This window comes from Stegodyphus dumicola, chromosome 8, assembly GCF_044657685.1.
Source record: "Stegodyphus dumicola isolate Sdum_Otavi_A_Nest chromosome 8, ASM4465768v1".
Lineage (NCBI taxonomy): Eukaryota > Metazoa > Arthropoda > Arachnida > Araneae > Eresidae > Stegodyphus > Stegodyphus dumicola.
In genome coordinates, this window is record NC_140775.1 from 165,561,526 (window position 1) to 165,588,085 (window position 26,560).

The 26,560-nt window shown below is 30.5% G+C and overlaps 1 protein-coding gene across 2 annotated transcripts in view; it reads right to left on the bottom strand.

Moving 5' to 3' along the window:
• Positions 1 to 2,072: 2,072 nt before the first annotated feature.
• Sec24AB (Protein transport protein Sec24AB) overlaps positions 2,073 to 26,560 on the bottom strand; it is an 81,842-nt gene continuing 57,354 nt past the window's right edge. For both annotated transcript variants that reach the window (XM_035355431.2, XM_035355430.2), the window contains 7 exons: positions 25,693 to 25,866; positions 24,449 to 24,559; positions 17,222 to 17,397; positions 13,760 to 13,897; positions 8,594 to 8,794; positions 5,982 to 6,085; positions 2,073 to 3,256 (listed from right to left, as the gene is read on the bottom strand). In XM_035355431.2, the coding sequence (XP_035211322.1) occupies positions 3,142 to 3,256; positions 5,982 to 6,085; positions 8,594 to 8,794; positions 13,760 to 13,897; positions 17,222 to 17,397; positions 24,449 to 24,559; positions 25,693 to 25,866 (1,019 nt within the window). In that variant the 3' untranslated portion in view covers positions 2,073 to 3,141. The remainder of the gene's footprint in view (positions 3,257 to 5,981; positions 6,086 to 8,593; positions 8,795 to 13,759; positions 13,898 to 17,221; positions 17,398 to 24,448; positions 24,560 to 25,692; positions 25,867 to 26,560) is intronic.

A 26,560-nucleotide genomic window follows, 5' to 3' on the forward strand; every position in this document is an offset into this window, starting at 1 on the left:
TCAACTCCCAATTAGAAAGCATCTGCTATGACTACTATTTTTGTATTTTTCACACAAGAGTTTTATACATGAAATGCATGTAAAGGAAGCAAGAATGAAAAAATATGCATGTTTTATGCTGATGATTTGGAACAGTAATTGTTTTATATAAACAAACATAATTTTTTTTTTTTTTTTTTTTTTTTTTTAGATAGGAGCCTGGTTCAATCCCCCAGCTAATATGGAGCTGAATGGATAATACCATGTGTGATAACCAGTCTATGTTCTCTTTCAACTCCAAATATATAGAAATTGCTTGCTGTTTAATTGGTCTGTTTGCAAAATGATTAAGCAAAAAAGCATGAAATTGCACACAAATACATAAAATATTCTTTTTTAAATAGTTATAATGGAAAATTTCAGTTTTTAGAAAAACTCGAGTTAGAAATATTTTTATTTCCTTTAATAATTTAACTCCACAGTAGAACTGAAAATAATATTGCATTTCTATATATAAAATTTACACTAAATAATAGTGTAAAAATTTAAAAAATAAAAAGGTAGCTCTCTTAATAAAAAGACTGAGAGTTGTGAATGTAGATGGTTACATTATGCCCTAAACTGTTTTTCTATTCTAATATATCCCTTTTCACCTTGTGACGAAATCGTGTCATTTTGAGACATAATGGGAAAGCGAAATTTTACTGAGACGAGATTTTCTATAGGAAACGAGATTTTCTATAGAATTCTTTATGAGATTTTCTACAGGAAAGCGAGATTTTACTCTACGCACTCCATTTTCACATCGTCACGAAACGTAGGAACTTAGCTATTTTACAAACGTAAAATAAATTTCGTGTTCCAATAAATCGATTAAATATGAATTTATTTAATAAAGGGACCTTAACACTTTTTCAACAGGATTTTTTCTAAAAAAGTTTATTTTTAAAAATTTACAGTTTATTTTTCTTTGATTTTTGGACATGTTAAACTTTCATCCTTGCGAATGCTTTTACGAAAAGAATTTCGGAAAAATGATAATATTTTGTATTTTTAAAAGATTTTTTAAATGAAGCTTCTGAGTATATATAAAAAAATGACAATGAAATATGACAATCTCTTAAAAACAGTGACATAAGAAATACAATGAAAAATTATTGCCAAATCCATATTTCTAAAAGAACACACATCTCACATTTCTCACATCTCACATCTTTAAAAATGTGATTTTGGCAACAATTTTCCTGTCTTATTGTTGTTGATAGATTTTTGATGAACTCACATCATTTTAAATAGTTTCATTCTTTTAGAAATATGGATTTGGCAATAATTTTTCATTGTATTTCTTATGTCACTGTTTTTAAGAGATTCGCAAATTTCATTGTCATTTTTTTATATACTATATAATACATTTTTATTGGGTTCTTTTTGATAAAGTTGTTCTGCAGAGTAAAATTCTGCGCCGAATTTTTTGTTTTTTGAGTTTCTTTCATGTTATTTTTTGCTTATTTCACTACTTGTAAGATATTGAAAAGTTTTGATGATTTTTTTCTTTAACGGAAAGTTGGTTAATTTTTTTCATTAGGATAATTAATATTTGTATTAACGGATATAGCTTATTTCATTTTAATTTTTTTCTCTTTAAAATATAAGATAAAATATCATTAATTATACTTTGCATTTCAGAATTTTTTGTTTTTTGTATTCTTTTATGTTATTTATTGCTCATTTCACTGTCTCTAAGATATTGAAAAGTTTTGAGTGATTTTTTTTAGGTAACAAAGTTCTTAACCTCCTTTATACCATTTGAGTTCTTAAGATTTTGCAAAGGGAAGTTGGTTAATTTATTTATTAGGATAATTAATATTTGTCTTAAGGGATATTGCTTATTTCATTGTAATTTTGTTATACGTAATAACTTATTTTTATGAAGTTGTTCTCCAGAGTAAAATTCTATGCGGTTTTTAAATTTAACGTTTGGTGTTCCCTTCAGCCATTTTTCCCGTACATTTAAAAGCCAGACGAAGTACATAATACATAAAGTATTTGCAATCTTTACTAAGTCAAATTTAAAAAAACACATCAAAACAAAGTGTGACCAGTCACCTTTTTATTATTTAATACTTACACAAATTTAAAAAGCAGAACGCAAAGGCATATTTTCTTCCAGTATGAGATGCAGTTGCACTTGATACTTGGCTTGAGAAGAATAACTTCTCGAAATTGTCTTGTATGGCATGGGGAGAACTTGAAACTGGGGCAGATTTTTCAGATAAACCATTTTGACAGTCCATAGAATAAAAACTAGACTTAATAAATATTTTATTACTATTTGATAATGCTCTGTCCTTCATATCTCAAATTTCATCGACTGCCAAATATTCAAACTATCAGAAATCTTTTCACAATATATCACTATGACACGATATTTATGTGTTCATTAAATTAGAATCTAGATCTGCTTTCAATCAAACTTCAGCAGAAGCAATTCTGACACAATCACAGATACAAGATGATTTGTACAATAGCTCATACTTAGCACTTGACTTCAGCATTTCTGCTATAAAGTATTTTACATAGCACTGGCTTTGGCTTTATTTTCTTTCAAATATATCCTCCACGTATAATGTATTTTTATGTACAATATCTAAGATAACATGATTTTTTTTTACGATCACTCAAATGACAAATATACAATATAACAATCCTTTATTTCTATAAAATTACAATCCTCTATTCTGTAACTGGCAAAAAATTGGGACAGTTAAATAATTAAAAGTAATTCTTATATTCCAATCACAGAAATAATTATAATTTGGCTAAATAGAATTGATTGTAAACCGTAATTTATAGGTTTAAAATACCAACGAGACAAAAAAGCAAATATAAAAACTGAATTATAAAGTTATTTTCTTTTTCAATCTGCTCATTATATGATGTTGCACATACCAGTCAGTCTTTGAATAAGAATTCTGGTTCGTTTCTCATTTCACATACAAGTTGGAGAAACATTTTAATTTTTGGTCCACAAGAGTATGCATACCACTTCCAAAGAATCCCTCAATTAATAGACTCAGCAATTTCAAGTCTAACAATAATACAATTTTTGTTTTAAATAGAGGTATTTAACAATCATCATGTGAGTATTAACCTCAGCACCTTTCACTTCGAAATTTGTTGTCGTACGTGTTGCAGGAACTCGTAATAGGAAAATAAAGATTCTGTCCTGTCATCTAGCATGTACTGCAAGAATATATGTCGATCCCGGCCATCTTCCCTGCAAATTAAAAGAATTATTCAGTAATAAATATTTTATACATAAGCTGATAAAGATAAAAATAGAGATCTTCAAGGTCTAACTGGCAATCACTATTCTAACTGGTCAGACACTAAAGGTTAGAATTTCAGGTTAGGTTAGGTTATTAATTACGGCAAAGCCTTGAGAGCTATCTGCCTAAAAAAAAGGGTGCCTTCGTGGTAGGACTTTCTAAGGGAAACTGGCTTGTATACACGTTACACATGGGGAAAACCACGAAAACACCCATACAGGCAGCCAGTTCGCGGGATTCGAACCTCGGACCGAACTACCAGTGTTCAGCGACTTTACCGCTCGGCCACTGGTGGGCCGTTAGAATTTCAGAGGGATCCATGTTATACTTATCATCCTATTCAATACCTCTGTTGGTATGTTGATTATGGTTAGTGGAATATGGAAAAACACAAAAAGGCTATCTGTTTAAGGGGAAGGGATGACTTAATGGAGAGCTTTCTAAAAGAAGTTAACTCATATTCACATTACACATTAGGAAAACTACAAAAACCAACCATGTAAGCAATCCATTTATTTATTTAGCTTATTTCTAGCATGCACATTACTTTAAGTATCTATAAATGGGAAAAAATTGAAAGAATTGTATTGGTTTACTTGGATTACAAGAAAGCTCATGAGGGCTACGTGCTTAAGGTAAGAGTGCCTTTCTGGAAGATTTTCCTAACAGAAATTGGCTTGTGTTTACATGCGATGGAGGACTTTTCCTAACAAAAATTGGCTTGTGTTTACATGTGACGGAGGACGTGGGCACCACCCCTCTACCAATACGGTTAATTGGTATAGTGCCACGTCAACCTTTATCTAGATAATCATACGTGGTAACTATGCTAATACACTAATACATAAACATACATACAAATTTTGTACTTAATACAGTGGCGTTAAAGCTAATTAATGTTAGAGACTGGATAATACATAGCCATGTTACAAGGTGTATGCAAAAGCCTGGATACGGTAGCATATATACATAACATGCATACTCATATGTTGAGTAAACTATGATCCTTTGAAGCATTATCATTAGATACACAATACATGTACATACTGAAATATTAGGTGTGCAATGCTATGCTGGAGTAAGTAATTAGTACAGTGAATTAAAAGTTAAGCCCTAGATTAGTACTGTGTAGTACAGTGTCTTGCTACTGCATTATTTGTGCTGTTTCCTAAGTACATTAACCAATGTGCAAAGATATTAAAATACGTGTATTAGGTACACAGTAATCAGTGGGTACCCAAGCATTAGGTAGGTGCTACTTTTAACATACATTAACAATAGGTACTTAATACAATGCTGAACAGATAATTGGTGCAATTAATTTTAAAGGGGAACCCTAGTTTGATTTTTGCGATACGGTGCCGTGTTACAGGATAAAATGTGCAAATGCATAGTTACATTATCATATATACAGAACATAAATTCATATACATATATACAGACATTTTGAGTACAGACACATTAGGTACATGATTATTCAGTGCATAATAGATGTGTATTAACTATACAGTGCCAAGATATGTGATACTACTAGTAGATACATGGGTACAATTACATATAAACAAGGACATACAGACACAATTTCATATGGACAAAAGCATATATACATTTATATTTGGTACATAATATTCATTGGTGACAAGCATTTAGTACTTACTTCATTAGACATGGAGAAAATCAATAAAGCTCCCATGCTGCCAACATGTTTATCAAAATTTGAATTCAGGTACAAAAAAGAGGCGACAAGCCGCCCTATTGGTTTCAAACAGAGTTTCTAAAACTCACTACCCTCAAGAACCTGCAGCAGGGGGTCGCCAAAATTTTAACAGTTTTGATATTTCTTTAACTTATTATAATAATTTTACAATTAGCAAATATTTTTATAAAATGTATCTAAAAATAGATAAAGATAAGGCAATACAGACAAAGAAAAGGTGAAATTGTTTTGACCCATTCCTTTTTATACTATAAACGTTCATTTTATTTGCTTTGCACGTGACGCTGTCATTTCATCTGTTACTTATTTAAAATTTTCCCATTGTTCTATGTCTTAAAATTCGAAGTTAAAGTTAAGGACCTAAAACTGCAATAGTATATTACAGTACAAGTGAAAGAATTGACAGCTTCACTCATGCGTGTGTCGGATTTGTGCAATACTTATGGGGTTCGACTAAATTTTTGTAAATATTATGGAATCCTGGGGGGGGGGGTCATGAAAAAATCTAGTGATAAAAAGGGGTTGTGACTGAAAAAAGTTTAAGAAACCTTGGTGGTTTAAAACTCTATCCACAGTTTTCAAAGCTCTTTGTACCACAAATAAGTTTAACAACATGGTGAGACAAATTCACATTTCCATTGCAGAGAATTGCCTTATTATAAATACTACAAGTCCACAGTTAACAAAACTCAAAATTACTTGAAAAGCAAACTGCTGCACATCTGTGTACACTTGAGAAAAGTAATTTGTTATTCTGGGGAAATTATCTGAACACTTGTGGGGAAATACGTGAAAATGAAATACTTTGCACTCAAATATACTAGAATATTCTGAAATATTCTAGCATATTCTTCTATTATTCTAGCTCAAATATTCTGAAAAAAACTACAAGTTAGCATTATAAATTAGTTTTTAATACAAACAGTAATGGCATTTATTAATGCTGAATTACTTACCTTATTATCTTAAGGGGACTGTGGTTAGGTCTTTGATCTTGCAACCAAGAAACAAAATTTCTCATGCGTTCAGATTCAGGAGTTGGTAATTCAGGTAAAAAACTCTAAATGTGAGGGAAAAAAAAAAAAAAAAGAATTAAGGTACATGATTTAAATACTTTTCAATATTATTTAAAAGATAAATTTTTATTGCTACAACTTTTATAATATCAGAAATCTTAATTCCACGCAAAGAATCAATATTTAGCTCTTAAATACGAGCACCTACTTATAATGTCCAACATCTTCAATACATACAATTTGTATAATTAATGTCTATAACATAATATGTTTACAACACTATCTTATATTTAAAAAAAAAAATTCAGAATAACTAAGAATGCTTTGAATATTTACAGCTTTCTAATACAAAACGCACCTAGTATCTTCAGTTGTTCTTGAAACAGTATACTTTTCTGTTTTCTTTTTCAAGTCATTTATTTATATAAAGAGCAAAAATGAATCTGTGATCTGCCCATTTTGTTCTATAACCTTTTTTTTTCAGTCAGATTATAATTTTTAATTTTAAAATGTCAAATAAATTGCTACAAGATCTCCAAAAGCAAATTGGTCCTTTTGAATAAAACAGCCAGATGCCAATAATGCATTTTGTGGCCAAAGGGGGGAGAAGAAGTAGCTTAGAAAGATACAGTGGAAAATGCATAGTTTATAAGCCACTATATATATGATATACATTCCCATATAACAAGCATATGGGAATGCTAGTTGCCTGCTTCTCATACACTGCTGCATATTTGTAGAACATCCTCATTATGCCGTCAAAATGAATGAAAAAAGTATCTTAACGTTAAACTCTTGCAGTAGCATGACTGCTTTTATCACAAGATCTGTTGTCACTTCATATATATATTAGCCTGCTAATCAAAATATTTTATTTCTATTTTTAATGATATAAATATTATCCTAATAAAGGGAAGGTTCTAAAAACAAAGAATAAAATAATAACATATAAAAATCTAGTTAATAAATGCTGTTTAAATGCAACTTCCCACAAGCAGATGCATAAAGCCATGCTATTTGGAGAAATCAAAAGATGCGAGAATTCATCACAGGACCAAAAAACAATCATAAAAAACTATTTGTTTATCCTCATGTCATTATTTTTCAATATCCACATATCAAACTATATATTTCTTTTACATGTTTATGAGACTTTTCTTTTTTTTTTTCCTTATTTGCAGCTACAGAATGCATAGCTGTATGTTATAAATTATCCCTGTTATCAGCATTATACTGATGCAGCAACATTATAATGGCACTGCTGACTATAAGCAATATCAATATGCTTGACACTCATACAGGAATTAGTTTTAGCTCAACTGAAAAAAATACTAATCAAAGAACCAAGGAACTCCAAAAGAGCTGTTAAAATATGTCACTGAACATCAGCCATTTCAGGACATTCTCTCTAAACAAATGATGTTTAAACGTTACAACTGCAATTCTCTAAAATAAAGAAATAGTTCTTTTTTCTGACAACAGATGGTACTGTTACAGAGAAAAATTTACATCTTCTAACACCAAGATCCTTTGTAAAATTACACATGAGAAATTTTAAATATTTTGAATTATGAAATATTTATATCCTCAAGTTTCCTACTTTAGTATGTAATAATACCAGTTAATGAGAAATCTGCCTAAATAAGTTTGTCAATATTTCAAGAGTGCAAACAAATGTTCATATCTCCAATAAATTCTGATGATGATGCTGAAGTGTTAAAAAATATACATACTCATCCAAAAAGTCAGTAATAATGACAGTACAATATAAAGTCCGTAATCTGGACATCCATTAACCGGAATTATCTATAATCCGGACCTCAAAACATGTGCGTGTCTGCTATGCATGCGCATAAAGCCAGTAAAGCGCTTACACTTTTGCGCTTCCGATAGTGAAGAAAGTGACAGAAAGGTTATTGAAAACGAAAAAATTTTGATTGACAAGTTAGTCGGTATTCTCGACACAGCAATTATAGGATTTGAACAGTGGAACTTTGTAACTGAACAAGAAATTATGTCTGTTTATTAAAGAGAAAGTATTAGCACAAAAAAACGAAGCAATTTAAACAACTTAATTGAAAGAAATGTTTAATAAAGTAAACAAATAAATATTAAGCTTTTTTTTTTTTTTGTAAATTTTGATACCCTTCAGATCATAATTGCTCTTTATTTCAAAAATTATGGTTTCATATTTTTAATTGTATAATTTCTGCATGCCATCTTACCAGATTTAAATTGATGATCTATAATCCGGAAAAAACCCTGATCCGGAATCGCCAAAGTCCCGACAAGTCTGGATTACAGACTTTCTACTGTAGTAATAAATTCTTATCTCCTTGAAAGCCACAAAAAATACATTAAAGGCTCCAAGTGAAATGTGGCTGATGATAGACAGTCTCTGCCATGTCATCAAAAATAATGCCGATGCCAGACATCAAACTAGTCCTAATTCATGCATTAATTTCCCTAAGCCTTACCATTTACTGTTTAATTTCATTTGACACTACCTATTAACATACAAAATACTAAATTTATAAAATAATGTAACTTACCATATCTTCTGGAATGGCACTAAAGTTCGGGACATTGAGAATGCTCGAGCAAAAATGATCGTTAATTGCACGTCCTATGTATAAATACAGGACATCAAAAGTATCTAAAATATAAGCTCCATGACGATCAACTTTTTCACTCGATAACTGCAAAATAGGAGGCTGAGGTATAACAGCATCATCATCCTGATGAATAGCATTCTAAATTTAAAAAAAAAGAATAATAATTAATTACCACTGATAAAATATCCATTTTTCAACATCAACCTTCAATTTATGAATAGATAAATGATTCTGACCAATGAACAGGATGCAAGTTGTCATAAATCATAATGAAAAATTTCATTAAAAATTCTCCAACTAGAGGATAGCATAAAAGATCACAGTCATATTTTACATACTCATCTGAATCATAAAACCAGATTTTTTTTAAGATAAATTTAATTACAATTAAAAAAATTCTGATGTGGATATCATAAGACTTTCTTGTATGGCCTATTAAATTATACACATTTTTTGCTGCACATCATCTATTTCCTCGAATTACTTGAATAAATGATCCCTCATGACACATCAGAAACTGCAAATTTTGAAATTACACTACCCAGTCAGTTTTTTTCATGCCAGTGTCAAAATTTCTTATAACTTTACTTTTTCATAACAACTCTACAACTTTCTCAAATAGCACTGGTATAAGAACTGAGAGATTGCACTATGTTAGATTTCGTTATTTGTTGATAATTAATTTTTTCTTAATTTGACATTTCCAAACCATGAACATTTTCATCATTTAAAACACTACAGGAATGTGAAGGTACATGACTATGACCAACGATTATGAAAATAACTGCCAGGTAATGACTTCAAAGCCTCAAGAAGATGGGTACATCTGGTACTGCCAAATGCAATAAAAAAGCAAGGTGCACAACTAGATGTTACAGTAATCCCATATACGAAATTTCAACACTGTATAGCTAATTGTTTCGAGTTACGCGAGATACATACGTACAGACAGGATGTAATAACTCATCTTTAATTCAATGTGAAAAAATCTGATGATACCACGACTTCCTTGTACAGAATATTAAAATTATACGCATTTTTTTCTGCAATTCATTTTAACACATTTCTCATTCAATTAATTCAGTTCTCACTTCACCGCAAAGCAAAAATACATTAAAACTCAAAATATTTTACTATTTTCATTAAAAATTGATAGATACAGAAAAACATAAAACACCAAATAGAGTTTAAACAATTAAAAAAACTTTACAATTAAAAATTACAGTTTCTATACAAATGCCTGCAATTCGACCAGCAAGCAAGAAAGCAGGTTTTTTGGTACACAAAACTAAAAGTTTCCTTTTGGTCCCACTCAACAAAAAGACACAGAAGGTGCAGAAAGACTTAATTCACTATTCCGCCAAGTTTTAAATGTAAATAAATATGAGTATGGTTTAAAAAAAAAAAGAGCTTAGCCACGCTTAAACAGTTTTTAAGTTGTTCACAATTCTACAACTACTGCATGCATATTAACTAAAAGGCATAACAACAGAAGTTAAGAGTTCAATCATTTTTAAAACAAAAAATGCACAATTTAACAACATATAAGAATAAAAAAACTGAGCTCACTGAGCCGAGTAACAGAGTTTCTTTTAAAAAGTATTTACATACATTTTTTTAAAAGAAAAGGTAAAAGTTGGAGTTTAAATGGAAGTTTACAACTTCTTTCTTATGAAGGTCCTAACTGTTTTGTATCTCGAAGAAAGTCTTGCCCAAAAAAGTAGTGCAAGCAGTACAAAAGGTAGTACAAGTAAAATTACAATATTGAAAAAATTACAATATTTAATATTTACAAAAATTACACAATAAAATTAGGAAAAAAAAAATTACACAATAAAATTAGGAAAAAAAAATTATCTCCTCAGTTCAGTGCTTCAGACAGAACTTGTTAAGGGAAAAGTGTTTTTAAGTCCAAAACCAAATTGATCAATGAACACTAGTTTTGTTCCTCTGAGACATACGAGATTCAAGACTATAAATTTCAAAATAAATTTTTCAATTTAAAATAACTTTCAGTGGCTCTCAAATGCTCAGACCTTTTTCCTACTTGGATTTGTAATCCTTTAGACAGCAAAATTACAATATTTAAGAAGATACACAAAAATTACAGAATTAGATTCAAAATAAAAAAAAAAAAAAAAAAAAAAGATTCAAATTAAAAAAATCGCTTAAAAATATTAAAATTAAAATAAAAATCGTTTCATACACCTTGTACTTAATGATAATATTTTTTTTTTCACAAATTCACATCACAGTGTTCTAAAACAAGTCTCTTTCAAATGCCAAAAATTGTTTGACAAAATGTGATTAAATATGAAAATATGAACTGTTTGCACAAATGATGACTTTCATTAAAACCCAACATCAGTAATTTCTGAACACATAATGAACTCTCTTTAAAATTAACCTCCAATTCCAATGACACTGATAATAATTATTAAATAAAACATCCTGAAACACAACAATCATTTTCAAAAGTCACTGAAATGCTTTATGTCAGTGGTCTTAAGTCAAACTGATTATGGGCTGAATACACAATCCAAAATTAACAGCCAGGTCAATTCCTCCCCCCCCCCCAAGAAGTGGAGCAAAATGAAAAAAAAAAAAAAAATTTAAAGTTTTATGGAAACAATTTTTTTAATTAAATTTTAAATCCTATTTACTAATTATTCATCAGAACATACATAAACAGTAGTAATAATTAATGATGCAAAGGCGAAAAACGCCCATTTGTATTTATTTTCTGCCTCAAATCTAAAGGTTGGGATCTACAAGAATTTTCTGTTGGATACACTTTGTAATTCAAATGTACTAATAACTAAATATTAAATTTTGAAACTGATATCTATTTGAAATAATTCCAATGTATTAATTTAACCACTAAATGATTTATTTAAACAAATTACAAAAACTAGTAGTGAAACAAAATTTGAGAATGAATGGCAACCTATTATATACCTTTTAAATTCTTCTTTGGGTTATACCAAAAAAAAAAGCATATTTGTGTGTAAATAATTACAAATTTCTTTATCTCTTACAACAGTTTTCAGCTACATCTCATGGCATTTTAGTTGCATTAAAGTTTATAACCTTAGAGAAAAATTAATAAAAACTATCTTTATCACAAATTATAGATTATAATTGATCATCCTGGTTTTATTTTAATGCTTAATAATTTTCAACTATGGGAAAAAATTTTTCATATACACTCACTTCCAAAAGTTAAGCATGGAGAGGAAAATGCTAATTTCCAGAAGCCAATCAGAATTGAAGAAGATGCAATTCGCTGCAGAGATAGATGGAAGTATGCAAATATGTTAGGTAACAGGCAATCGTGCTTTCATGTCAAGGAATATGCAAAAAAGGCAGTCTTATGAGAAGCCAGCTTTATGAAGGGTTACAGAAGTTAATTGTAAGTGCTGATAGGTGTTTAAAACTTTCGCACAATTTGCTTTCAAGACATACGCGTTTCTATGACTTCCAGCAGATGAATGGAAGATTCTGAGCACTGGCGTGCTGTGGGGCACATTGAAGCAAGCCAGTCGATCACAGATGTTGCTCTTTTCTTCGGCGTTCATCATTCTGTAATGTCACATTTATGGAAACAATTCCAAACCACACAGACAGTTGTCCGAAGGCCCGTAGCCGGTAGCCCAAGGGTTACAACCCCCATGGAAGATCGATACATTGCTACTGTAGCCAAGTGGAATTGCAAACAGACCTTCACACGTGTGAGAACTATGGTTACAGCATCCATTGGTAAGGCGATATCTGCAGCTACTGTATACTGAAGATTACACATGAGTGGACTGTATGCCCAAGTACATCGAGTTTGTGTTCCTCTATCCGTCCAATCAAGAGGGGCTTTGATTACAGTAGCGCCGGGAACATGTCAAATGGAATGTGTCTGACTGGGACAATGTCATGTTTACTGTAGGTCAAGATTTGCTCTGGAGCCAGATGACAAGCATATAAGGATACGGCGTAAACAACGAACACGCAAATCAGTCCCAAAACATCACCGAACATCATGCATTTCGAGGCAGAAGCATTATGGTGTGGGCAGGGATTTCATTAGGATAACGCACCGACCTGCACATTTTTAAACGAGGTTCTTTGACGGCTGTCCGGTATCAAGATAAAGTTCTAGAACACATTGTGAGATTGTACGCTGCAGCAGTTGGCCCTACTTTTGTTTTAATGGATGATAAAGTACATCCCCATAGAGCTGACATCGTCGACGACTACCTGGAGAGTGAAGGTATTGCACGTACGGTGTGGCCAGCATATTCGCCCGGCCTTAATCCCATTGAAAATCTTTGGGATGCTCTCGGCTGTGCTTATCTTCATGTTTTCCACCTCCAGCTACTCTTATTGAGCTGGAAACTGCTCTACAAGAAGAATGGCGATTGCTTAACTCTGCGGTGGTTGACCACCTAATTGAAAGCATGGTCACAAGGTTCTGTTTGTCTCCAATATGTCATTATCTGATAACTTACAAAAATTTAATATTGTTTTCATTTCTGTATATAATTATTGATTTTGTTTTATGCATAAATATATATGCTACTTTTCTGACGAATTTTGTGTCAATCAAAGCAGTATTTGTTGATTTTTTTGCATTTTACACTGTGCTTAACTTTTGGAAGTGAGTGTATAAATGTATTAATAAACAAAGTGATTATTCTCATTGAAAAGTTCATAATTAAGGATACTTATCTTTGGACAAGTACAAAACAAGGCTAAACAAATCTACATCTTCATATCTTTATAACAATATAAATTAATTAGCCTGAATTGTAGATTTTCTGGGGCATTACATATTTTCATTTTTAACGGTAATGAAAATGTGAAATTGGACTTAAAATCATTAAAATCTTAAACCTTTCCTCAAATTTTTATCATACAAATAATGTCATAATAATAATTCTAATTAATTTACAGTAAATGTATTTGCAGGCTACATAAAACTGCTTTGAGAGCCATCAGTCTGAAATGTATTGGAATTATTAAATCCTCTCTTTACTCTGATGAAGACACATAAATCATTAAAATATACTTATATCTTCATATAAGGATTAAAAAATAATTCTCAAATATTACCTTATCATCCAACGCATGAACTGGATAAAGTGTTGGGTAAATGTATTTCATTAAATATGGCAATGGTAATGTTTTCATGCGATCCATAGCAAAAACTCTCTCATCAAGTTTTGTGCTAACACCCGTTCGGAAGGCCACCTATAGTACAAACAATAGAGTTCAGTTTTAATTAAAAGTGTATTCAAATAGGTAATAATTATTAATATTTCATATCTATAATAAATATTATTTAGTGGATAACAAATAGCACATTTTATCACTATGATAAAAATGTTTAGACAAAGATATTACATTTTAATATTAATAACACGTTGTTCACATAAAATATTGCAGTTATAAAATGTCCTGACTTAATAATATCCTCAATGCTTATTTCCATTGACTGGGTTGAATGCATATGAAATCATCTCCAATTTAGCAACTTTGAATTTTTTATCATAAAATGAATGAAATTTTCAATTTAAAATGAAAGATGAAAATTTTCAATTTGTGCAAAAATATTTACACTTCCTCCAATTTACCCTTTTTCAATAGTATTATAAAAATGACTGCACACATATATAAAAAACTTTTCACAAAAATATATACAATAAACCCACTCACAAGATGACCACTTCCCTAAAATAACCACTTCTGAAAATGACCAATATATCTGAGAATATATATAACACCCATATTCAATGTCCCTTCTCTAAGACCAGAGAGGAGCAAAACCATCTGCAACCACCTTAAAAGAGAATTACTGTAGCAAAAACATTTTGCCTATCGCTAATCAATGTTTTGCTAGATCAAAAGTTAGTTACATGAGAAATGTGAAAATCAGGTTTCCCAGCAAATCATACAACTGAATTAAAGCCAATAGATACATGCAAAACTATCTTTTAACCTTCCAGCACGCGCGCTTGGCAATTTTACATGAGCACGTGCGTCATATTTTTTACATCCGTTATTTTACCGTTTGGGGCACGAAAAATGACAGAAATGAGTGAATATTGATAATAAATTTGTTAAGAAATAAAATATTAATCTTATTATTGCAAAAGACAAATATCACATTCAAATATAATTAAATTATTTTTAAGTTCTTATGTTAGTGAGATAGAAATGCAAAAATGCTACATTACAGAAAATTTTAAATTTATTATTCAATAATTATATTTTAAAATCAAAGCTAATTTTAATATTCATCAAAGACAAGTATAGACCAAAAAAAAAAAAAAAAAAAAAAAAAAGGAAAACACCTTGGTAGGAAAAAAAGTAAGTTTAGCATTACTTATTTCTGCAAGGAAATTTACTTCTTACTGGTTACAAAAACACGCTTTAAACTAACTTTAATGTTTTTATTTATTTCTAAAAAATAGAAATAAAAGAAAATAAGCAATGGAAATCGCTATTGTTCTCTCATCCAAAGGTTTCCTTGTCTTCCTTTCCTTCATCAGATAATTCTTGAAGATTCCGAGCAAAATCAGCTGGCTGCACATATTTTTTTGCCATGAAAACTGATATAAAATTTACAGAGCCAAATGTATTTAAATTAAAATAATACATGACAATTAATAACACAAAATTACAAAATATTTAGGAAAAAAATATTTTCCGAATTTTAAAACAACCACACGCGTGTGAACTTTTATGAAAAAGCTGCCACCTAGCGCAAAAGCCCAATTAAAAAATTTTTAAAAAAAGTCAAATGACTTCGTGTTGGAACATTCCATGATGTGGGAAAGGGTAGAAAGGAGGGAATAGAAATGACATTCAGATGTCTCAGCTTCGATATGCAAAAAATGTGCATTAAAAACTGAATTTGTCATAAATTTGCGCATACGCGCATGCTGGAAGGTTAAATTAAGATCTCAACTTTCAACACTAACACACACATGTGCCAAAAAAAAAAAAAAAAAAAAAAAAAAAACCTTGGAATTATTACCTTGAATGCACCTAAAATTTAATGTTCTGGAAGGTATGAAGTATGAGTTTGTTTTCATAACCTAAGATACTGTTAACAGTTGAGCATTTAAAGTGAAATCTTCAAAAGATTCTAAAAAATAGGTTTAGCTATCCTATCAGAAGTTTCTAAAGCATTGGTTCTTAACTCCCCCCCCCCATATACACCTTTCACCACTACTAAATAATCACTCCCCTTTATCTTTCAAAAACTTGAGAAATACATATATATTTATCAAACTTTAGATTTATTTTTAATGTGATTTATAAATTAAAACAATAAAAGTATAGAAAATACTGACAAATACCAAAATGTGAATCAAATTAGATTTTTATATTCATAAACCAAAATTAAATGCAGCACAAAATCCGAAATAAAAACATCCAATATCCAGAATGATCTAAAATTCAGACCACTTGCAACCTTTTTTCTTCATTTTTCAGAAGTTGCAAAAGTTAATATGCATTCCTCCAGACATTAACTTTTGGAAGTTAAATGGATGCTTTCTGTGCAAGAGCAAACTTCAAGATATCAACAAATAAAACATTCCTATGCTCTAAATATCCTGAAGAGCCAAAACATTATGACCACCTACTCAATAACACACTGCACAACCTTTGGCCTACAAAACAGCTGCAATTTGCCTTGGCATGGATGACACCACTTCTTGGTAGATTACTGCAGACAGGTTGTACTAAATGTCCAAGCAGCAGTCACACAAAGTCAAAATATTCTGACATGGTGTTTGAGCTCTGGCCTGCCGCTCCATGACATCCCAAATGTGTTCTATCGGGTTAAGATCCAGCGAGTTAAGTGGCCAAGACATTAATTAGAATTCATCCTTATGCTCCTCAAACCACTCCAGCAAAATTCAAGCTTTGTGACGTGGGATGTTGTCCTGCAGAAAGATTCCATTTCCCGTATTTCTTAAAAGACTACACCTCAGTGCAAGTGATTTCTCATAAAGATATCAAAGATTTATTTTATCTCCTTTCTAATTAACTAATCAGTCATGCAGGCAGAAAATCGGGCTCTCATAAGCATGCCCCAGCATAAAGATCCCCATATATTTTAATGAATCCATCCCATTTCTTATGAAAGTTGCGTTTTTTACAAATTAGAAAGTGATCTTGATAAGAGCTCAGGCACCTTTATACTGGCATACTCCTATGGAGGTTTCTGAACAGTGGCTGACTTACATGAGGATATAAGCATCCTATAAAGACATCCTGATATCAGTAGCTTTAATATAGAATTTTATATTACTTGAAAAACTTAAATTGAATCTTTTAAAATAAAGCACATGTTAAATATATATTGTTCAAAATTTAACTTTATTTTAAAAGATTCAATAATAAGAATTTCTAAATAGAAAATTAAAACAGCAAAATGACTGCTCTAACTTTTTTCCAGTATTTAATTGAAAGTATTTTGTGATCCCCCCCCCCAGTTCTTTTTTAGAAATGTAAAGACAAGAAAGAGGTACAAGAAAACAATAACTTTTCAATGAAACTCACATGTTTCAACAAGGCTAGGATGAACAAAGGTAACAATCTGGTTGAATAAGGTGTCATGAGAGCACCAGCCACTTGACCAGACATAGTCAGTTTATAAACACCTAATACATCAATACACACATTGATGAGAGCATCTCTTGCATCCGTCAGTGAAGATGATATACTGCGGTCGACAGCTGTAGACAAAAAAAGTATATTTGAATGATTATGATCATATTTCTAGTTGCATAATTACATACAGTTCTAAAATTTAAACAACTAATGATACTAATAACAAATTAAGTGAAAAGATAAAATAGTATATTAAAATATAAGAGGCATGGAAAAAGATAACCTGGTTTTATTTCACTGTATACCATTTCATTATAAACCAAACTTTTTGGTTTTTATGCCAAAATAATTAGAAAATGTTTAAATTTTTATTCTAATCACTGCATGCCTTTGTGGTATAAGTGGTAGCACATCCAACTAGCAATTGAAATAGCTGGAGTTTCTATCCTGATGAAGTCATTACTGATTTCTTATGTTTCCTACTCCAAAAAATCCAATAGCTTCTACAAGTATCCATGTTTAACTGTAGGTATAGAAGGTTACTTTAGCATGCACAGAAGATTTGCTGAGTAATGATGAATCATCACCTTTAATTAGCTAATTCATATAAACATGGAGGCTGCATAACAGCAAGTTCAGTGCATATTGTAGTATGCATAATTTGAACCTGTTAAAAATGAAACACAGCCATCTTCTATAAAATCATGTCATATTTCCTTTGTGCAACAGCATAATCCTTGCTTTATTATCAGAAGGGCAACTGATGACACTTATACTGAAATTTACTGTTAATCTTGCCTGAAATACTTTTTCTAATATAAGTACTTAAAATCAGGTCCACTTTTTCAATGGCCATGCATTTCTCAATTAATTCACTTTCAATCTTAGATGTATATAATTCAAACAAATTCCACAGATGCTTTATTGATTAATCTTAAAACAGAATGTGGAGATAATTATTAAAAAGGGGATTCCAGACCTTTCCCTGTTTCTGTCCACCATGAAAGTTTTGAACTCAAAAAAAAAAAAAAAAATTAAAGCTAAAAATATTAGATGCTAATAAACACTAACAGTACGCACAGCCCTCAACTCACACATAATTGGCTCCTGAAAGTGTGTGGGAATGAAGAACTGTTTGAAAGTTCCCCCCCCCCCCAATGGCAGATTGTGAACAGTTACAGTGTTAATACAGTCCATTAATCTATACAAGGCCAGATGTGGTGGTCTTTTTATTATGGAGGCACCTAATAGGCAGGCCACCATTGCCTCCTATGAAGGGACAGACAGTTACAACCATGCCTTCTTCAGGATTCGAACCCAGGCCCTTTAGTATCGAAGTCAGGCTTCCCAAACCACTGGGCAGCACTGTTTGAAAGTAGAGGGATGTAAAAAAAATATAGATAAAAAACTATTTCTAAAATATTCATTAATCAATATGTACACATAATGAAGTTAATAAGGCATGTTAAGTGCTTTTGGGTTTAAATTTGTCAAGAGTTAGTTGAATACAACATTTTTTTTTTCCCTTCTTTTCTAGATAAAGATTTCTATAACATACTATGTCTTTCTCAATCACCTTATGTACTCAGCCTATGTATTTTCCATTGGGATCACATTTTCCCATGATAGTCAAAATTTTATCAAGATGCTGAGTAAGATTCAAACTCATTAACACCTTCGTTGACATCCAAATTTAGTTTATTCATTAGGCTAACTATTTCATCTGCTATAGCTTTCAGTGTTTCTTTAAAATTCATAAAATGATTCATTTGTGGGCATAATTGTTATCAGGAACCTTTTATTGTCGACTCTTTTATTTCAGCCCACGAGTCTACAATACTGTTTATTGCGTTTCATATATTACAATTCTTCTGAAAATCTCTTATAACAAGCCCACCTACTCTGCAAGATATAGTTTGATTCATTTATGTCATCACATAGTGTCATTTAAACATAGCTATCACTGTTTGATCCATGGGCTATATGAAGCTGGTAGTATTGGGAGAAAGAAACAACACTTATTTCCAGGTATAAATTCAGCAAAGATTTTGGGTGTTCTGGAGCATTGCCTAAGATTAATAATGCTTTAAATTGTAAATTTTTTATTTTTATACTATTGCTTAACTGTCTGTATGAAATAAAAAGCAAACCAATTTTTAAATATTAAAGAAGTAACCCAGGCATTTGATTTCCAAATGACTGGAAGCAATTCTCTATCTTTCCTCTTCAATGGAATTTTCTGCTTGGTAAGCTAACAATGGCTTCAATTTTAAATCACCAGCTAAGTTTCCACCATGTCAGTCAGTTTTGGAAGTTTCATGTCCAGGGGCAACTAATTCTTCCTTCGATAAAAATGTATGTTTAATTATTTTTTTTCTAAAATAAACCTGTCTCATATACATTGAATATCTGACTAAAAGAATATTCTTCATCTACAATAATTTTGGACAATGAGAAAATAAATTATTTCGCAGAACCTTTATCTGCATCAGCCGATTCTGCACTGAATTTAATATTATGTAAAGAATATTTCATTTGAAATTAGTCAAACCCAACATTACTTGCTTCCCCAACATTACATCTTTTAAGATATATTCCCACAATTTTGAATGTATTCATTAATTTTACTCTTTTTTTTTTTTTTCAAGACTGAACATATCATAGATCTGTTCACATTGTACAAATGACCGATTAAAGAAAAAGATTCAACATTTTCAGAATGCTTAATTATTTCCATCCTTGTCTCGACTATAAGAAGTTTAAGAGTTTAAGATAGATGAATGCATGCCCTAATGTAAGACAGTTTTGACATCTTACATCTTACTTGGAACAACATAATAGTGATTACGATCCGAGAAGCCCGCTACAGTAGGAAGTAATGTATGTCTGCGGCATACGTTACCTCACCTTTCACGTCGTCATGGCCGCGAATGCCTCCTGACTAAGGGAAAATGAATGATGAGACTAAGGAAAAAACATAGAAGGAGTAAGCCGAAAATGGTTGATAAACGAACCAATTTTTTCATTACCGACAAAAATCTTTAAAAAATTGAATTTTAAATACATGCAAAATAGCAAATTGTGCAAAAGTTGAATAAGTGAAAGTCGAGGGCCACCTGTATTTCCTACAAATACTAAATAACACTTATTTTCATTCAAAGGATTTTCTGTTTAAAAAAAAAAAATTAATGCAAATTGTAACTCATAACAAGCAGGTAATGGAAACAGAATACAGCAAAATTCCAGAAATCCGCAAAGCTTGGGACCAGAGGTTGTGCGTATTTCAGGACAGAAAAGATAAATCATAATATTCAAACTAAAAGTGCAAAATAAATAAGGTGTATTAGATACATTTAATTAAATTATTATATGCATTATTCCAATAATTTATTATATGCATTAAATTCATTATTAATCTCATTATTATTACATATATAAATTGATTACATTATTCATTGTATTATATATACACAGCATCGAGGTTTGCCGATTTCGCCTCATGCAAAGATTTCCAGAGTTAGAATCATAGTTGCTGTAAAATTTCAACAGCTTTTCTTTATTTTTCCGTATATCATACACAATCGTATTGCAATTCCATACGGTTCTGCTATAAACCGAGGAGTAGCATCTACCAAGGAGTAGCATCTGTCTTCATCTTTTGCAGAATTTGCACTTTTTGCATTATCGTCAATGCAACGTGTTTAAGTTTTTCAATATTGCAAGCAGTAAAATCATGAGTGCGTTTCTAATCTGTAATTATATTAAAAAGGGCTGAAATTTAAAATATTCTTAATTTATCCACAAAATATCTGGATTAAAAAAAAAAGGCAGCACTAAATAATCTCATGAAGTAACAAAGCTCAGAAAATACAATAACATGAATCGTGAACTTGAAAGAAGAGTTGAGTGAATCGTCTGCTTTCTTACCTCGATGCAGATAAGAGGAGAAAACACTTTTATCATGATGTCAACGATTTGGTATTTCCATTATGGCTCATTATTATTCGGTAATTATGATGTCATTATTCGGCAAGTATGGACCTTATAAAAGATATAGACTAACCCAGTGGGCGGGGCGAGCGTCACCGACATGTCCGCAAAAAAGAGTAGGGACGATCTGGTTTACTTTAACACTGAAACCTACGGCACTTGTATCACATAACGCTTTTTAATTATTAAATGTGATACGTTGTATAGTGATGAGATTATGAAAGCCACAGTTTTTTCCAAATAGGATTTAATACATCTCATTAAAGCACTTTTTACTGCATTTTGCGCATTTTTTTCACGCGTAATTCTTGTACAAACATCTTTACCCTGGTAAAACGGTAAAAACTCTATGCACAAAATTTATTAACTTAATTTTGCGTACAAATAACGTAAAATTAAATAAGATTGATAATATGTGATGCTTTGAAATAAATAAGGTAAAATTAAACAAGATCTGATAACTTTTTAAAAAAATTTAATGACCATTTTCAGGCAGTGATTTTTAAAACTATAATAACATTACAAAACAATCATTTATTTGATTATATCATCATTAACTTATTAACATTAAAGTGGAATATTTATTTTAGTAATTTATAAAATTCGAAGCATAAAATTTTTTGAGTGTAATGAAGGGGGGAAAAAAGGTAAAATCTAGAAGCACTCAGATTTTATATTACGCCAAAAGGAACCTTTTTTTAACGTTTTGTGTGTTACCTATATTTATTGAATACCATTTTCTTCGGCCCATAAACCACATACATTTGAAAACAGCATATCTTTAGAATTTCCTCAGTGGAGATAAAACTGTTATTTTCCATACAATGCTCTCTCTGAACTCGTTGAATTTGTTAATCAAAAATTCGTTAGTTTTACAAAATATGAAATAGATTAAAACAAATTCAAAATTCAGCCGTCCAGATGCCCATGTCTGGGTGGAGGATTACATTATTCAAAATTAGATGGCTCTAGATACTGTCGTTTTTGTCACAGGCGAGAAACATACATGTATTCATGCAGTTTCTTCATTATTTATTTAAATGTAGTAAAAGGCAATAATATTTGGTAACAACAATTTGCAAGGAGACACGGACATTTATAATAAAACAGTGCAAAATGCCACTTCGAAACTAACAACTTTTCTAGGCTACCGCCCCTTTGGGCTAATAAATTAACAATAAGCAAAAAAGAATCTTATGCAGAACTAAAAATTAATTTAAAAAATAATCATTATAAAATACAAGCAAAATTAATTATTACGGTTAAATACAATTTTAATATTGGAATTAAATGTATAAAAGGAGTCAAAAGTGTTTATCACTATGATGTATTATGTAATATAATTGAAATAAAATTCCTTTATAGAAATCGTGCTATAATACTCATCTATAATTTTAAAAAAGCATCACAATTTAGAATTTTAAACAAAACTTTCAAAAATTCGTTTTTAAATATTTTAGTATTTTTTACTTATTTACACCAATAAAAAGCATAAAAATTGCAAGAGAAAATTGCTTGTTTGAAATTTTCTATTAGTTCAGATTTAAAATATTATTTTCTAAACGAAGTAGTTACAAATTTCCTTACAGCATAGGAAAAGCTAAAAAAATACCCAGCCCTGAAAGCATGCAATAGCTTTATAATTATTTGGAGCGTTAAATATGCTGGATAAATATGCTAAATTTTTAAAAATCAATCTCAATTTCAATAATTCTAATTTGTGAAATAAGGTGCTACAACCAGCTTTTGCTTGACAATTATATACGCTGCAATAGGCAACCACTGTTAAATTTCTGCAAGTCGTCCCTACTCCTCTGGATGTGATCAAGGTGACAGCCAGGAATGCCTCAGATGAGGGAGAAAACCCATTGGGTTAGTCTATTTCTTATAAGATCCATGTCAGTAAATATTTTTTCTTCGATATTTCATACTCAATGTTGCAGTTTCCAGAACCTATGAATTGAATGTTTATATTTTGAGAGGCAACGTGGATTTCAGGTGTTAGTGGATTTCAGGTTGACGAATTTTCGGTATTTGACTGTATTAGAGGTTCCAACATTCAAATTCAAATTGATAAAAAAATTAAAGAGAAATGAAATCAAAACTCAAGATAAACCTTTCAGTATGCAGATAAATATCAAAAGTTACAACAGTGAATTCAATTGTCAATTAATATTTAAATTGCACTATATCAAAGTATTAAAATATAAATACCAAAGGGTAAAAAAAATGTTAAAATACTTGAATTTTAATGCAAATGAATTTTGCTCTACACAAGAACATAAGCAACAGTTAAAATCACAGTTAAATCTCCAAAATAGCTGTTTTTTGGAAATAGTGGTTATAAATGGTAAGTACACACTGCCATGAAAGTTAATCAATCTAATTATTTGTTGCAAACCCCTTATAGCACAAAGTATTAAAAAAAGTATATTTTCCTTAATTGCAGATTAAACACATGCTTCTAATGTCAAGTTTTTCATTCAGCCAATTTAATTATACTTTTATATGCAATATTTGTAAATGTATTTTGTAATTAACAATTTCTTGGGTTAGCTATTAAGATATGATGTTTTACCCAATACAGAATCATTAATTACCAAAACAAACATTAAAGAAAAGACCAATTTGGTAGTTCCTCTGCACATTTGAATAAAAAAACATTCAAATCTGCTTAGCAATATGTATTGAAAAGTGATATAAAATGAAATAAATTCATTTTCTTCTATTTTCACAAATAAATAAGAACCTATGTACAAATACTCATGAATACTATGCAGCAAGTTAAAAAGATCAAACATTAACTTTTAAAAGTTTAAACGAAATTCCAAATTTACAATACAAACAGTTCCTGAAATGGAAAATTTGAAAGTTTTTATGCAAAGTCATGAATGAAGGTATGAACAACAATGAATGAAATTTGATAGTGCATGTGGATTATGTGATTACATAAATTTTTGGGTGGAAATTTTTTTTTAATCTATTTGAAAACACTAGATTCACTACTTGTGAGCTTTAAAAAAAATGAAATTGAAACTAATACTGGAAATAAAACCAATGAATGGCATGGAAGTTAAAACGGCAAGCAACATCATGAAAATTAAATTCAGTAGTATCATCACGAATGGTAACACAATTGCAAAACCTCAAACTTTATTCTTTAATAATGCTAGGAATGATATTTACCCATTTTTGCAACTAAACCAATAATGGTTTCCTGGTCAGCTCCTCCAAGCACATCTTGTAAAATTGATACAACAGGCAAGCTCAGTGTGTGGACTCTAATCCGTCTCTCTCCTAAAAAGGAAAAGTATCTTTAACACTGCACAACAAAATTACGACTTTCAGTTTATGTATATGTAATATATATATATTTATGTATATGTAATATATATATATTTATGTATATGTAATATATATATATATACATACACATGTATATTACTCTACAGTTCGCAAAACAATGAGAAGGCAATCTGCAGAAAAATTCTGCTTCACACATTTTATATAACACTGAAGTCCAGGTGTATCATTTTACCAATATATTAAAAAATATGTACATAAGCAATTTTAAAATTCTAAATTTTGATTTCAAATTCCCTTAAACCCTCCAAGGTTTATGCACATAAAACTCCATAACACATGAAAGCTTCTTCCAGTATCTGATTGACTCGATTTCAGGATGGATGGATATTGGAAGAAAAGGAGTGAGGATACAAACTGCAAGTATCCAGTTTTGAATTATAATCAAGAAAATAACACTTATTAGTGAAATTTTGGGTAATTTTTAAATTTCAGGGCCAAACCCGTGATGCTCAGAGTGTTAAAAGTGTCTACTGAGAGTGATTAGAAATGCAAATGATCAGGAATACTGCTAACTGGGACAAAGATGAGATTGCATTAATAGATGACACAATTATAAAATCTCTCCAATGTTGGTGCAAAGAGTACTAGAAAAAAAAATAATAATAGCTTCTTTAAATAAAAACTCTAATCAGGAAACTGATTTCAAATTGAATAAAAGATTATATGAAAACAAAAATAGCTTATAAAATTATCATTTGAGGTAATATACAGATTAAAATTTAAAAAAGAATACTCTAATACGTAGACATAAAACTAACATTAGTGGTTTCCAAACAAGTACCATGCAAATATTAAATAAGCAGCTTCAAACACTAGACATAGGTTAATATTCGGAATTAACAGACAACTTAAAAAAATTAAGCAAATGGTTACAAATGCAATTCCACTTGTTGCACATCTATCAAATCTGAATATGAGAAAGAATAATACATGTCACCTGTAGCAAAGAAAATATACATAAAGGCATCTTCTAAAAATACACAGAGAACTCTCATTCTTTATTTTTGCCTGTTAATGCACTTTAATAAACTATTACATGTATATCATTAAAAAAATTTCCATACCATTACTAGATGTGTAGAGAACAGCAGCTTGGAAACAAACAGAATTGTATTCAGTTAAATTTTCTTCAATAGCTATCTGCATGCCATATCCTGTATCTGGATTTACATTTGGCAATGACAATAGATCTGTAGATCTCACAAAGAAATTACCATGAAAAGTATGAATGGCTAAACCTACAAAAGAAAAAAAAAAGTTACCAGTTTTTTCATCTTTTAACATAACAAGTATACATTAAAAAATGAAGCTTTTATGAAAAAATTGAAATGTCATCCATTATGAACTCAGTAACAAATTTTGTTATCAAATAAGAAAAATTTGTTTTCAACGAATCTGGACTAATTTGTAACTAAGAATTTACTGCACAAAATTTTCATTTGGGTGGATATTTTTTGGTCTAAAAAATAATCGTTTTAACCTATTTCTGTTCAGACAAAAGTTTAATAGTACAGATAAATTTATGAAGAAGTTTAGCATGCCTGATTTACCATGTAAGCAAAATACATTCTAATTATTATTTTGGATATCCTAAAACTAACAGCACAAATTTTCAAATCACTCAAGATGTAAGGCTTTACTTTATTCTAACCAGTTATTTTTAGTTTTACTACTTTCCTGTTTCTCCCGATTTCAGCTTTCTGTAGGAATGTAAATTTTGTATGATGTAAATTTTAAACATGTTTCAGAAGCAGTATTTAAGCTGTGTTCTGAGTTCAAAAGGGCAGTAGCAGACTTAAATCCCAATGTTTATGCTGAGAGTTTAAAATTAGCCTCTAGTTTAGTGTTTGACATCTTTCAGTTTATAGTGATATTTCTCGGCTACACTTTGCTATATGCAGTCGATTTAGCGCTAGTTAAGCTAAGGAGCCA